General features: G+C 42.4%; 1 protein-coding gene across 1 annotated transcript in view; it reads left to right on the top strand.

The window, feature by feature from the left end:
• The window catches only part of ADAMTS13 (ADAM metallopeptidase with thrombospondin type 1 motif 13), a 57,517-nt gene that overhangs the window by 40,521 nt on the left and 2,117 nt on the right, over positions 1-14,879 (top strand). The window contains exons 25-31 of the mRNA XM_044661295.1: positions 1,894-2,073; positions 3,742-3,921; positions 5,373-5,577; positions 6,452-6,773; positions 10,745-10,891; positions 11,354-11,530; positions 13,830-14,014. Of these exons, the coding sequence (XP_044517230.1) occupies positions 1,894-2,073; positions 3,742-3,921; positions 5,373-5,577; positions 6,452-6,773; positions 10,745-10,891; positions 11,354-11,530; positions 13,830-14,014 (1,396 nt within the window). The remainder of the gene's footprint in view (positions 1-1,893; positions 2,074-3,741; positions 3,922-5,372; positions 5,578-6,451; positions 6,774-10,744; positions 10,892-11,353; positions 11,531-13,829; positions 14,015-14,879) is intronic.

Below are 14,879 nucleotides of genomic sequence, written 5' to 3'. Positions count from 1 at the left end.
CTTGCTCATGTCAAGGGTTAAGAGGTTTCTAATGGCTTTTGTGATATTTATATTTGTTTTGAAATATCAAGATTTTGGAATAGTGAGGTATGCCTGAAAGCAGCCTTGCAATGTTCTGACAAGGTCAGTGTGCCCTGAACAGTGCCCATGCTTTCCTCTCTCTTATCCAAGTTGCATCCTGGTATATTCTAAAAGATTGACCGTATATTTCTTGTGCTGGGCAGAAGTTTCCCATGTTGCCCAATCACTCCCTCTCCTTTTTCTTGAAACACTATCTACACCTGTACTTTCCTTTAGACTCTTTGGGGGAGACCTTGGGTCTATTCACCCTTGCCCCACCCCCATAAGGATGATATTAGAAGATAAATATTATTTTATTAGTTTAAACATAAGAAGCAGAGAAGCTGGCTTGAGGAAGAATTGGAGTTAAAATAGAGCTGAGAGAGAGTGTTAATTTCAACTGTTGGCAGTTATAACCTTATTCTATGACAATTACACTCTGTGGGTGTGGCATTCCAGGAGGGGGCTTCTTGGCAGTCAACAGAGCCACACGCAGCTTCTTTCTCTCTCAGGGCTGGAGAAGGTAACATCTTTGCCTCTCTCTAACTCAGTCTGAGGGAAAGACTTGAAGGAGTGGAGTGTTTTCTTTTCCAACTTGGGAAACACTATTCATTTATCTGTTACTGTCTATAGATTGGTTAAACTGTGAAAAGACCAAACAAAACCTGGTCTTTGGTTTAGACTCTGAATCTGTTAAGGCTCAGAGTCCTAACCTGATTCTTGTGGAGACTCAACCAAATCAAAGATAGCCTTGGCTATCTTTATAACTTGAAGGGGAAGTTAAGCATTAGAGTGGTTAGGTCTATTTAGAATAGTATAAGTTTGTTTAGTTACATCAGGGAGGATTAGCATAGGCTGTGAACCATAGGAGAAGTGGTTCCTTGCGGCACCTGGGAGTTTATTTGAGTGGAGTTAGAATCCCTTGGAATTAGAAATCCTTTTTTCCTTTATATATGTTTAAATAAATAGTTTATCTTTCATAAACGAGTTTCTTTAGCATTCCTTGCACCTGGCCCTGAAGGGAAGTTCATCTTTGAGTTTTACTTCACTTACTTTGATAACATCTATCAAAAGTATCTAGAAACAACTTTGAACCTTTATTTTCTAGTTCTTGTCCTTATTTGTGTGCTTGCCTATATTTTATCTTACACCCCACATGTGCATTTTTGAACTCTCTCAATGGAAATAAACACTTTTGTTACAGAGCTCTATGCCTTATTGGTTTGTTAGAGCAACATAAATGTCGTTTGGTTTTAAGGTCGACACTCATGGTCACAAAACAGGGTGGGATTTGAACTTGGCTCTTCTGACTCTAACACCAGCATGCTCTCTGTTTTGCCAATGAATGCGGTCTGTCACAAAGTATTAGCTGATTCTTATGATAAGGAAGTACTATATTTTGATCTAGAGGTCATGTAGTATTGGAACTTGTATTTTTAAAAATGCTCACTTTCATTTATTGTTCAGTTGTTTCAGTTGTATCTGATTCTTCGCGACCCTGTTTTTGTTTGTTTGTTTGTTTGTTTGTTTTTTGACAAAGATATTGGAATGGTTTGCCATTTCCTTCTCCAGCTCATTTTATAGATGAGGAAATGGAGACCAGCAGGGTTAAGACTTGCCCAGGGTTACCTAGCTAGTATTGGAGGCTGGATTTGAACTCAGGAAGGCCAGTCTTCCTGACTTCAGGCCCAGCGCTTCATGCACTATGGTACCACTTAGCTGCCCTCATTTTCAGTATCAGCTTCCAAATCAGGTTAGTAAGGAAGCATATTCTCTAAGAAGAGAGAGAGCCTAGTAGGGTCTAACAAAGTCATTCTTTCCTTTTGCCTCTAGGTGGGAGATCAAAGTTCTGGCCCCTTGTCCAGTGACCTGTGGAGGGGGGAAAGTACCACTTTCTGTCCATTGTGTGAGGCAGGACAAAGGCCTAACCATCAATCTTCCTCATTCCAAGTGTGGGGGGATGCCCCGGCCCAGCAGCTACCAGGACTGCAGTCCAGAGCCGTGTCCTGCCAGGTCTCTATGCTCTTGTGTCCATATGTTCTGTGTTTAATCCTTTCCACTGAGAGGGAATGACAGCATTCGGGGGGTGGGGGTGGGGTGGAATGCCATACAACTGGTTGGGAAGTATGTGATAAACTATGAGAATTTGGATCTAGATTTGGATCTAGCAGTAGAAAAACCTGAAACTGTAAATGATGTGTGCAAAAAACCCCTTCATATAACATATTTATCTGTAGACTAATCAGTGCTAATCCTGGTAGCACTAATCTTATGTCCTAATACCAGGTTTATCAAAGGGCTTCCTGAAAGAGTTAAGGCAAATCTATGGCATGGGTGCCAAAGACAGCATGCAGAGCGCTCTCTGTGGGCATATGGCTGCCCCCTTGCACTCCAGAGTTCCTTACTAGAAAGACAGAGGGACTCAGGCAGAGCTGTTCACTTTCCCCTCTCCCTTTCCCCTGCCCCTCTGCCCAGCAGCCAATGGGAGTGGACAGAGGGTAAGGGGGACCGTAGAGCTGGAGGGGAGCAGAGCACTTGGGTCATTCCCCTCCCCCTCTCTACCCTCTGAGGACATTCCTCACTTTTCCTGCCCCTCTGCCCAGCAGCCCAATGGGAACACTTCCTTCCTCCCCTGTGTGGGGTAAGGGGGGAGCAGGTAAGGCACACCCAGAATGTGGGGGCAGGGAGGGGCACAGCAGGTGGTCTGTAGGGGGGTGGGCATGGCACTCTGTCTTGGGGGTGGGGGGTTTTGGCATTCTGTCTCTAAAAGATTCACCATCACTGAGTTAAGGGAACTTCTCCAGAATGAAAATGCTGCCCATTGGCTGGTCTGGTGGTCACTAATGTTCTTAGAGATGATATACTGTGGAGCAGTTTGTTTCTTAATAAATAGTAATTAGTGGGTACAGTTGTACTGGAGTGGGAGGGTCCTGATAGATAAATGTCTTTAGATAGAACTATCCTTTGTTAGCAATTCTGTTTTCTTTGTAAAATGGGAGAGGCTCATTGACCTTAAGTCAAAGACCTCATTGACTTTATGAGTCAGAGGGACTGGGTAAAGAAGCAATAGAAGAGACAGGTAGGTAGCTCAGTGGATAGAGAACCAGATCTGGAGATGAGAGGTCCTGGATACAAATCTGGCCTCAGATATTTCCTAGCTGGGTGACCTTGGGCTAGTCACTTAACCCCAATTGTCTAGTCCTTACCATTCTTCTGCCTTGACAGAAAGTAAAGGTTTAAAAAGAAGAAGAAGCAATAGAAGAGGGTAGTGGGGTGGCACACTGGATAGAGCACTAGGCCTGCAGTGAGGAGGTCCTGGGTTCAAATTTGGCCTCAGACACTTCCTAGCTGAAGGACCATGGGCAAGTCATTTTAACACTGTTTGCCTAGCCCTTGCTCTTCTGTCTTAGAGTTGTCACTGGTAAAGAACAGTAAGGGTTTAAAAAAAAAAAACAGCAATAAAAGGTCCGGCTTGCTTGATAATAAAATTAGATCACATTTTTATGGTGCTTAAGGTTTGCAAAGAACTTTATACTCGTTATTTTATTTGCCTTTTTCATTGTGGTGAATAAATTGGATTTCCTAGCATTTAGGGGAAATCTTGGATTCTGTTTCAATATGGAGAGTTAAGAAATTTTGTAATACCAAAGATATATTTTTTGCCCACCTTGCTTCATCTAGGTGGCGGCACAAGCTGGCATCCTGTAGTGTAAGCTGTGGAGGAGGGGTGGTTCAAAGGATCCTCTACTGTGCCAGGGCTCTTGGGGAGAATGAAGAAGAGATTGTGCCTGACATCCAGTGCCAGGAGCTACCTCGCCCAGAGGAACAGGAGCCCTGCAGCCTTGACCCCTGTCCACCCAGGTCAGCAGCTCCTACAGGGAGAAGGGTTAGAATAATCCAGGTGCCACATTCAGGAATTACACTGACAAACTGGAGTATATCCTGAAGAGAGTGACCAGGAGAGTAAGGGGCCTGGAAATCATGTCATATGAGTATTTTTCAAAGGAACTCAAGTTGATTAGCCTGGAGTAGAGAAAACTTGGTGGGGACATGATAGCTATCTTCAAGTATTTTATTAGGGAAGGATTCAACTTGTTTTTTGCTTGTCCATGGAGAGCAGAACTGGGAACAATAGATGGAAATAGATTTTTGGCTCAAGATAAGAACCAACTTTCTAATAATTGAATTTCTGTATTAATGGATCCATTATGTTATTGGCCCAGGTACTCCATCCCTACCCTATGTATTACTTGTTTACATCTTTCTTTAATCCTCTGTCCTCTATAGAGGACTGCCATGATATACTGGATAACTTCCTCTTTTTTTTTTTTTTTAAACTTTTTGGTGGATGGTAAAAGTTAGACCTGACCAGTCCACCTATTAGCTCTCATTCTTACTCTTCATCCAGACCATCTCCAGGGAAACATGTCTCTGAGAGTGTTTTTTATGCCATTTCTAATGCATTTTGGAAGTATATTACAGACAATTTATGTCTATAGTACATCTTTCTGTTGTCCTTGGGATTACTTGCAAATATGGTTCTTCTTACATGGTGGTGTTCCAAGATACTCAGCAATAAAACATCTTTTAAAAACATATTAGTGGGGACAGCTGGGTAGCTCAGTGGAGTGAGAGTCAGGCCTAGAGACAGGAGGTCCTAGATTCAAACCCAGCCTCAGCCACTTCCCAGCTGTGTGACCCTGGGCAAGTCGCTTGACCCCCATTGCCCACCCTTACCACTCTTCCACCTATGAGACAATACACCGAAGTACAAGGGTTTAAAAAAAAAAATATTAGTAAGGGGCAGCTGGGTGGCTGAGTGGATAGAGAGTCAGGTCTGGAGATGGGAGGTCCTGGGTTCAAATTTGGCCTCAGATACTTCCTAGCTGTATGACCTTGAGTGAGTCATTTAATCCTAATTGCTAGTTCCTTATCATTCTTCTGCCTGGGAATCCTACTTAGTTTCAATTTGAAGACATAAGGTAAGGACTTTTCAAACAGACAAAAACCCCCACATTCTTATTTTTTTTTAAAAGAGGGATGAGAAGGGTGGAGCTTTGCAGAAGCAATTGGGTTAGTGTCACTATCCACTATTTTTCTAGTAGGTAGTGAGATCCTCATCACTGGAGGACTTCAGGCAGGGGCTGCATGACTATATTGTTGGGGATATGGTAAAAATATTTCTTTTCAGACATAGGTAATAGCTGTGGTTCCTTCCAGCTCTGAGAGTCTAGGATTCTGAGCACATCATTGTGAACAATGGGATAGCTAAATCCTCTGCCTCTCTCAATGATGCTTTCTCTTTGATGTAGGTGGAAAATAGCGTCAACCAGCTCATGCTCAGCTAGCTGTGGTCTGGGCACAGCCATGCGCTCAATGATCTGTGTGCAGCTAGATCATGGAGAGGAGGCAGAGGTGGAAGAGGAAGCCTGTGCCACCTTGGAGAGGCCCCCAGCTAGCATCCCTTGCATTATAGCAGACTGTACCTACCAATGGCATTTTAGTGACTGGACAGAGGTATTCATTTTGGCCAGCTTTGGAGTGCTTCTTGGATAGAAGAAAGGGTATTTGTGTTTTCCCATCCAGAAGCTTTTAAATATTTGTTTTGATTCTCTTGGGAAGAACGTGAAGAAAAATCAAACTAATTTATAACCTATGTTTTGTTGGAACTTGGTTCAGCAGCATTGGTGCCTGGGGACTGGGTTGAGAGACTGAGATTGAGCAAAGGGAGAGTTTGCTGTGATTAGTTGTGCTGGTTGGTGGGCCAGCAGTAGTATTCAGGGTTCCCAGAATACACATGAATCCTAGATCAGGGCAAGCAAGTGGGCAGGCAGATGAGAATCAGGTAGTGCCATGAACCAGTTAAAAGGTAGGGCAAGGAATAGCTGGGTTGCTCAGTGGGTAGAGAAATGGGCCTAGAGATTGAAGGTTGTGGATTCAAATTTCAAAAAAATAAAAAAAAATCAAATTCAAAAACTGCTTAGCCTTGTGATCCTAGGTAAGTCACAACCTAAATGCCTAGTCTTTACCACCTGGCCTTGGAACACATAATGAATATTGATTCTAAGAGACCCACAGAAAGCCAAAGTAGGCAGAGCAGAAAGAGAAGTCATACCAGGGGTCAGCCCCATAGGAACCTTGATTCTGAAACAATCTCCTATTTTAGCCATGAAGCTTCTGATATATTTCCTGTTGGGGCAGAAGACAGCCCCACAGCTTAACCATTTGAATGTTTGGGGATACAAGTGGGTTGCTGGAAAAGGCCTTAGGTTAAATAGAGATATGTGCAAAGGCAGGTCATGATACCCTGGCCCTTTCCCTGTAGAGTGAGTTTTACACTTTAGACAACTATATGCCACTATATCACAACTGAGTCACTCTTTCCCTACAGTGTTCTGCCTCATGTGGGAATGGAATCCAGCACCGCCATGATTTCTGTGTCCAACCCCACCAGCCCCATACGCCAGTACCTGCCATCTTCTGTCAGCACATTCCCAAGCCTGTGACTGTGAGGGGCTGCTCAGCTGGACCCTGTGGGAGGCAGGTGATCCCCAAACTGAAGACACAGGAGGAAGCCACTACAACCATAAGCCCAACAACAGCTGCTCCTGCTCTTACACTTGAGAGTCCCCAGAACAGAGCCCTGGCTGTTCCTAACAACCAATTTTCATCTATTCAACCCAAGGAACCCTTGAGGCAGGAAGAGAACACTGGCAAGTTGTTATGTTTTATTTCTTTTTTGATCAGACGGAATCTAATCCATTCAGATGAATGATGGACTTTACAAGGGAGACAGAAAAAACCCCAATACACTAGATCAGGGGTCGGCAACCTTTTTGGCCATGAGAGCCATAAACGCCACATTTTTTAAAATGTAATTTCGTGAGAGCCGTACAGTGCTCACAGTACATGCTCCTGTAACAGCGCCTGAAAAAAATTGACTTTATGGCTCCTGCAGAAAGAGCCATATCTGGCCCTCAAAAGAGCCAGATATGGCTGGAGAGCCATACGTCGCCGACCCCTGCACTAGAGGAAGACACTGATTCCTCTGTGTCTAAGGGGAAGGCTTGAAAGCTACTTATTTTCTTAAATGGCTCTCTCAGAACCAAGAGTTATCTAGGAGAAGATGAGAGAAAAGGGAAGAAGGGAGTGTTATGGGAATGGGGCAGTAGCAGCTATCTTCTTCTCAACTAAAAAGAGGCTCCAAATTATACTTTGCAAGGGAATTGGGAAGCATGGTAATATTACAGTGTAGTCCAAGGGAGAGAACTGAACTTGAAGTCAAAGAACTTGAAAGGAATTTCTAGTTCTGTTGTGAACCTGAAGAAATCATCTAATCTGTCTGGACCTTAGTTGCCATTTCTTTAAAATGAAGGGGTTGGGGGTGGGGTGGGTAGCTGGGTAGTTCAGTGTATGGAGAGCCAGGTCTAGAGATGGGAGATCCTGGTTTCAAATCTGGCCTCAGGCACTTCCCAGCTGTGTGACCCTGGGCAAGTCACTTGACCCCCATTGCCTAGCCCTTACCACTCTTCTGCTTTGGAGCCAATATTGAATCCAAGATAGAAGGTAAGGGTTTAAAAAAAAGTGAAGGGGTTGGACTAGATTACTTCTAAGGGCCCTCCCAGCTCTAGAGCCATGATACAATGGGTCTTAATCTATTAATAGATCTTTAAGTTGTGATATTAGATGATATTAAAGAATTATCTAGGACAGTGATGGGCAAACTATGGCCCGAGGGCCAGATGCAGCCCCCTGAAACGTTCAATCGGCAGCTCGGACGTTATTCCTAATCTGACAAATACAATGAGTAGGATACAATACAATGAAACTTTGAAAGAGTTGCCTTAGAAACAGACTGACAGATGAACATTTCCTTTCCTTTGGCCCCCTCTTTAAAAAGTTTGCCCATCACTGATCTAGGAGATTGATTCTGAAGTCAAGAAGGCCTGAGTTAAAGTCCATTCTCAGATACTTGCTTGGCTGTGTGATTCTGGGCAAGTTACTGAATTTCTTCTTCAACTTCCTCAACTGCTAGAGAGGATAATAGTAGCACCTACTTTCCAGAGTTGTAATGACCTAATGAGATTATATCTGTTAAGTGCTTAACAATTCCTGGCACATAGTAGGTGCTTAATAAGTGTTTCTTTCCTTCCTTCCTTCTTTTCTCATAATGTCAATCCAAATAGAGACTTAATGAAATCCTAAATAATGAGTTGGTCGAAGGTTAAATCATAAAAACAATGAATAATTATGTGAAAGAGAATGATAATGATGAAATAATACACTGACAATACTCAGAGAAAAATTATATCCCTAAAGACATTTAACAAAATAAAAAAGGAGAGGATGAGTGAATTGAATACGTATTAAAAAAAAAACTTTTTAAAGCCCAAAACTAAATAAATCTAAAATGAGCACAAAAGAGGAGATCATAAAAATTAGTGGAGAAATAAGTTGAAAACCAGAAATACTATAGAAATGGCAAATAAGACTAAAAGCTGGTTCTTTGGAAAGATTAACATTGATAAATCTTTAGCCAACCTGATTAAAAAGAAAAAGACCAGGAAAATCAAATCAATAAAATGGCAACTGAACAAAATGAAGTTACAGCAATAACAGGAAGAATAAAAAAAATGATCAGAAACTTCTATGCACAGTTACATATGCTAACAAAACCAAGAACACAAGAGAAATAAAGGAATACCTTAAAAAAATATAAAATAACCTAAAATAACAGAGATCTTGAATAATTCAATCTTAGGAAAAGAAATAGAAGCAGCTATAAAGAAACTACTAATGGAAAAAAAAAGCCTTGTTCTGATAGATTCACAGAAAAATTTTACCAAGCAGTAAAGAACAAATAGTACAAATACTATACAAATTATTCTTAAAAATTGGGAAAGAAAAGGGGCAGCTGGGTAGCTCAGTGGATTGAGAGTCAGGCCTAGAGACAGGAGGTCCTAGGTTCAAATCTGGCCTCAGACACTTCCCAGCTGTGTGACCCTGGGCAAGTCACTTGACCCCCATTGCCCACCCTTACCACTCTTCCACCAAGGAGCCAATACACAGAAGTTAGGGGTTTAAAAAAAATTGGGAAAGAAAGCATTTTTTAAAATGACTTCAGGAGCAGATCCCTTTTATGAGACAAACACAGTCTGTTATGGGCGGTACGGTGCTTCTGGACTGGCCTGATAGATGGTCCAAGGTCCTCAGATGGTATAAGGACCTAAGCTGAGTAAGGATGGGAAGCCTAAGTGAACACCAAGGCTGAGATAGTGAACACCAGGTCCCACAAATATTTGCAGCTTAGCTGAGCACCAGTTCCCACATATAGTGCCCAAGACTAAGTGACTATGTGAGAAGCTGTGAACTAAATCTTACTTACTTGTCTTGGGGTTGAGTTAATGGGTAGATGGTAATGATGAGGATTGATGTTGATAATAAATAGGCGAATGACTGCAACTTAACTAAAGTATTCCCTTTCCCCTCTAGATGCAAGATTATTAGACTGATCTTTAGGATAATAACAGCCTTCACCTACATAAGTTTTAAGAATTAAATTATAATAGACTCAGGGGAAGGGTCAGGGTTGAGGAAGAAGGTGTTGGGAATCTATGCTAGACTATCAAGTTGGATGGTCAATGGATAATCAGGTAGCTTCTGTTGACTGGAGAGGTTCCTCTCCCTCTTTGGCCCTGGTCAGGCCTGCATCTGGGCCCTGATCAGCCTGGTGAGTTTGGTGATGTTCTTCTTGATGATCAGATAGTTGGTATATATCTTACAGCTCTATTCAGTAGTTGATAATTTGTAATCAATGGAACAGGATTAAAAACAGGCTACAGATGACTTGAGCAGGCTGCTTGGCCTACCCACTCAGCCACCCGGGGTCCCCTTCTCACAACTGAGAGAGAGCTTGATTCAGCTTCTGCCTTTTTGTGGTGCTGGCAGCAATGTTAATCTTTCCAAAGAACCAGCTTTTAGTCTTTTTTGCCATTTCTGTAGTATTTCTGGTTTTCAGCTTATTTCTCCACTAATTTTTATGATCTCCTCTTTTGTGCTCATTTTAGATTTATTTAGTTTTGGTCTTTGGCCTTGGCTCATGGCATCTGGGTAAGCTCCAAATTCTAAACTGTTGGCTGTCACTCATCCTGGTCTACATTTTCTTATCAGAAATTAATGTTACAAGTCCTAATACTTAAATCAGGGAAGAATAAGGTCCAGGAGGAGATTTTAAAGTAATGTTATTTATTGTTGTTGTTCAGTCATTCCAGTTGTGTTAGACTCTTTGTGATCCTATTTGCAATTTTCTTGGCAGACATACTAGAGTGGTTCGCCATTTCCTTTTCTGGCTCATTTTATAGACGAAGAAACTTGACCACCAGGGTTAAGTGTCTTGCCCAGGGTCATACAGCAGATGTCTTCCTAACTCCAGGCATGGTGCTCTATCCACTGCACCATCTGAGCTGTCCAAAGTTATAAATGAATATCAATTAAAGTAATTTTATTATAATGTATATTTACCAATTATGAAAACAAAAACTTCCAGGAATATTGGGGGGGTATATCAACACCTCCTCTGACCACTGAGTACAGGCAAATGCCATTCACTTCCCTATTCCCCCTCCTTCTCCCTTTGTCTCTCAGCTGCATACATGATCATTATGGATTTCTGCTCCCTTTCTAGGTTCTTGTGGAAAGCAATACCTTGAGCCTACAGGGACCATCAACATGACTGGCATGCCATTGGCCAAGTGTGTAGTAGCCATTGGTCGACCTCTGGGGGAGGTGGTAGCCTTCCGAGTCCTGGAGAGCTCCCTCAACTGCAGTGTTGGTTTGTTTGGGTGGCCATTTATCTTGTCTTCTACTTCTCTCTCCTTTGCTTGTGCTTGTAGATACCCTTCCAGGAATTTAGGGTCCTTGAGTCTGTAATCGTTTAAGGAGTTATGCTCTAGCTTGGCAAACTCAGGGCATTCTGGCTGAGGGTCCCTCTAAAGGAAATGGCTTTCTTTCTACCCTGCTCTTTCCCATTCCATCATTGAATGCTACAATGACAGAGCTAGGCTTGGTGACAAAGGAGCCATTTACCAATGCCTTTGCCACTACACTGTCAGACAGGAAGGGAAACAGAGCTGTGCTACCCTATAATGAACTACTGCTGAAATGTCAGTGGTCCTGATGGGTGGCCCAGAAGCTGGAGCTGGAGCCTGTGAGGTCTCTTACTTAGCAGCCCTCAACCAGGCCTTAAAATGAAGACTTCATGATGTTTGAACCATGCTTCACTGCCTTATTTTAGGGGAGATGCTGCTGTTTTGGGGACGGCTTAACTGGAGAAAAACCTGCAAGAATTTGGCAGGTGTGACATTCATCTCCAAAACCAACACTCTGGTGGTGAGACAGCGTGTGGTGCTCCCAGGGAGTAGGGTGGTGCTACAGTACTGGAGTCAAGTAGCCACAGAAAATTATCACAAAGGTATTGGGGCAGATGGGAAGGTGGGGGGAGGGGGGAAGAGCAGGGACATATTGGAGCCAGCCCTTCAGGCTTGATAGCCAGTTGTTTTTTATTATTTATTATTTTATTTTTTGAATTTTTTTATTGATTAAGAAAATTTTTCCATGGTTATATGATTCATGTTGTTTCCCTCCCCTCCTCCCCCCCCCTTCCTGTAGCTGATGCACAATTCCACTGGGTTTTACATGCATCATTGATCAAGACCTATTTCCATATTATTGATATTTGCACTAGGGTGATCGTTTAGAGTCTACATTCCCAATCATATCCCCTTTGACCCATGTGATCAGGCAGTTGTTTTTCTTCTGTGTTTTGTATTATGTGGCTATGTGGAGGTGGATACAGCAAAGGAAGAGAGATGGAGTTTGTGCAGTAATCCCCTCCTCACTGTTGAAGCCACTAATACTATGAGACTAAGTAGGGTTCCCCTTGGGAAATGGGTTACCCGAGGAAGGTGTGCTGCCCCTCAAAGGTTAGAGGGAAGGCTTCCACACAAGCTGGGATGCGGTGACCCGGTTTCCAGTTCGTTGCTGCTCTGAACTGGGGCTCACACAAGTTTCCCAGCCTTGATCCAGCATCTGCACCACAGGGGTCTGGCTTAAAGATGGATCCCAGCCAGACAAAGCTGTAGCACTCCTTCCCTTATCTGTCTCTCTAATAACTCATAACGATATCTGACTTTAAGGTATTTAATGAAGTTATCTGGGTAATGAATGAAGGTGAAGGAATAGGTGGTGGTCAGTGGATGCAGGTTGCCCTAATGCTTAACCCCTTAGGTCCATCACCTTGGGGAGACCAAGTCTGTCTCAACCCAAAACTTCTCCTGCCCTTCCTGCTAAATCTATGCCTAATATCTCAGTTCAGTCTGTATATAATCAATTAGGGTCTCTATAAGGCAAGGTTCAAGGAAAGTTGGGGCATTAGGGATCTGCTCCCAGATGGAGTCCAGAAATCCCCAAAGACTGGTTGGCACGGTCTTGGACTGTGTAGATATCTCAGTTGGCAGTGAACAAGGTATCAGATCTTCTGTATCAAATCAGGAAACTCTCAAGGATGGCCTTCAGATTGCTCGGAGCTCGTTTCTCCATCTTCCCTCATGTTGCTCCTACCCCCAAAAGATCCTGTTCTTAGGAAAATCCTTCCCAGAAGTCCTTCTGCTCTCTCAACTGCCGTTTGGTCTCCTCTTGCAACATCCCATGCCCCACCTCCACGCCCCCCCAATCTTCCCTTTGCCTCCATCCTTACAGTATCTACTTCCACAGTAGTTCTTTCTCTGGATGTAAATAGCGTTCTTTCTCATAGGTACTTGAGAGCCAGTTGTTAAAATGCCAATGTGTCAGAAATCAGCAAATTCTTACAAGTCAGGGCTTGATTTATTTATTGTTCATTGATTGACTAGATTTTAGGAAGGGATGGAGAAATGTTAATAATGCAGATAGGATTGTAGCTGGGACTTAAAGGAAGGCAGGAAAGTCAGTAGGTGGAGTTGAGGAGGGAGAGTGTTTCAGGCCTGGGGGGCATCCAGAGAAAATGCCTGGAACTGAGCACCTTGTCCATGGAACAGCCAACTTTTTAACTACTATGCTGGATGGCCTCTTATGATACATTTGTAGACATCTCAAATATGCAACACTATAGGATAAGTCTATAAGAGAGGAGCAAAAAAGAAGTGATATATGAGATCCAAGGGAGAAATGGTTGTTGGTCACAGAAAGGATTTAAGAGGACCATCAGTGGATTTTTCCCTCACTTTTTGACTAGTTAAACTGATGATCCTTCCTCTTAACACTGGTATTAGAAGAGGCAGCTAGGTAGCAGCACAGTGGCTAGAGCACCAGGCTTGGAGCCAGGAGATCTGGGTTCAAATTTCACTTTAGACACGTCCTAGCTGTGTGACCCTAGGAAAAACAGAAAGCAAAGGGTTTTTTTCCACATTTTTTATTGTCATGCAAAACACACTTCTATATTGGTCATTGTTGTCAGAGAATACTCTTACATAACCAAAACCCCCAAATAAAACCAAAGATACACTGATATGAAAGATGACTCCAACAGTTCTTTTTCTGGAAAAAGCAAGTTTTTTTTTTGTTTTTTTGTTTTGTTTTTAAAGAATGGCTCTAGAAGTTAGGTTGGACCAGAACAAGTCATATAGCTCACCACTTTGCAGGCCACAGTAGCCCCTTCTATTGTGTCTTTCATATTCTTAAGGCACTTGTTTGTCTATACTTAGTTTACTCTCCCACAACTTTTTCTTTCCTAGAATGTGATGTGCAACTCTTTGGTCCTCGAGGGGAAATAGTGAGTCCTCCATGGGACCAGAATATGAGGAACCAAGGAGGATGTCGAGTCTTCATTAATGTGGCTCCAGGAGCCCGGATAGCCATCCATGCTCTGGCCATTGATCTGGAGACAGACGCTAATCAGACTTCTGACAGCTACATCTCGGTGAGGAACTGAGAAAGAGGGGAGGACTGGGTGAATTCTGATCCTCCTCAGTGTTTTAGCCAGTGTATTATGTCTAAAAAGCTGGACTAGATCAGTCAATCAATCCACAAGCATTTATTAAGTGCATCCTATGTCAGGCATTGTGTTAGGGACTGGGGATACAAAGACAAAAACTGAAAGAGCTCCTACTCACTTAGGAAAGCTTCCTTTGGTATTCCAACTCCATAATTGCACTTTCTCTTACTGCAAAAGTAGAGGGTTAGAGAAGATGATCTCTAAGGTCACTTATAGTGTTAAAATTCTATGAATATCCTTCATTCAACAGGCTTACTATTTGCTCAACACTTGTGGGCACTGATTCTAGTCAATGGAACAGTGAAAGATAGGAATTTCAGACAGGAGTTAAATAGAAAATGTTTTTTTAAAAATCAGAATCAGTTTTTAGCAAAATTTAAAGACATTTGAACCTAGTTTAACTTTGTATCAATGGATGAAGATAACATAAACACTTTTCATTTTCTGTTATTATGAGATAGATGTGATTGTTCAGAGGAACATTGTCTGACTCATACCCATGATACTATGAATTTTTTTGTAATGGGGTATTTTGTAAACTTTGCAAGTGTTTTTTTTTTTTTTAAATTCTTACCTTCTGTCTTAGAATCAGTACTGCATATTGGTTCTAAGGAAGAAGAGCAGAAGGTCTAGGCAAATGACTTGTTCAGGGTCATACAGCTAGCTAGTATCTGAGGTCAGATTTGAACCTGGGACCTCTTGTCTCTAAGCCTGGCTTTCAAACTACTGAGCCACCTGGCTGCCCCCAAAGTATTTTTTTTTTTAAATTAAGGAGTAATTTGTTTATGTT

This window comes from Gracilinanus agilis, chromosome 2 (genome assembly GCF_016433145.1).
Source record: "Gracilinanus agilis isolate LMUSP501 chromosome 2, AgileGrace, whole genome shotgun sequence".
Lineage (NCBI taxonomy): Eukaryota > Metazoa > Chordata > Mammalia > Didelphimorphia > Didelphidae > Gracilinanus > Gracilinanus agilis.
The sequence above is the reverse complement of the archived record's forward strand: the minus strand, read 5'-3'. Positions and strand labels throughout refer to the sequence as shown.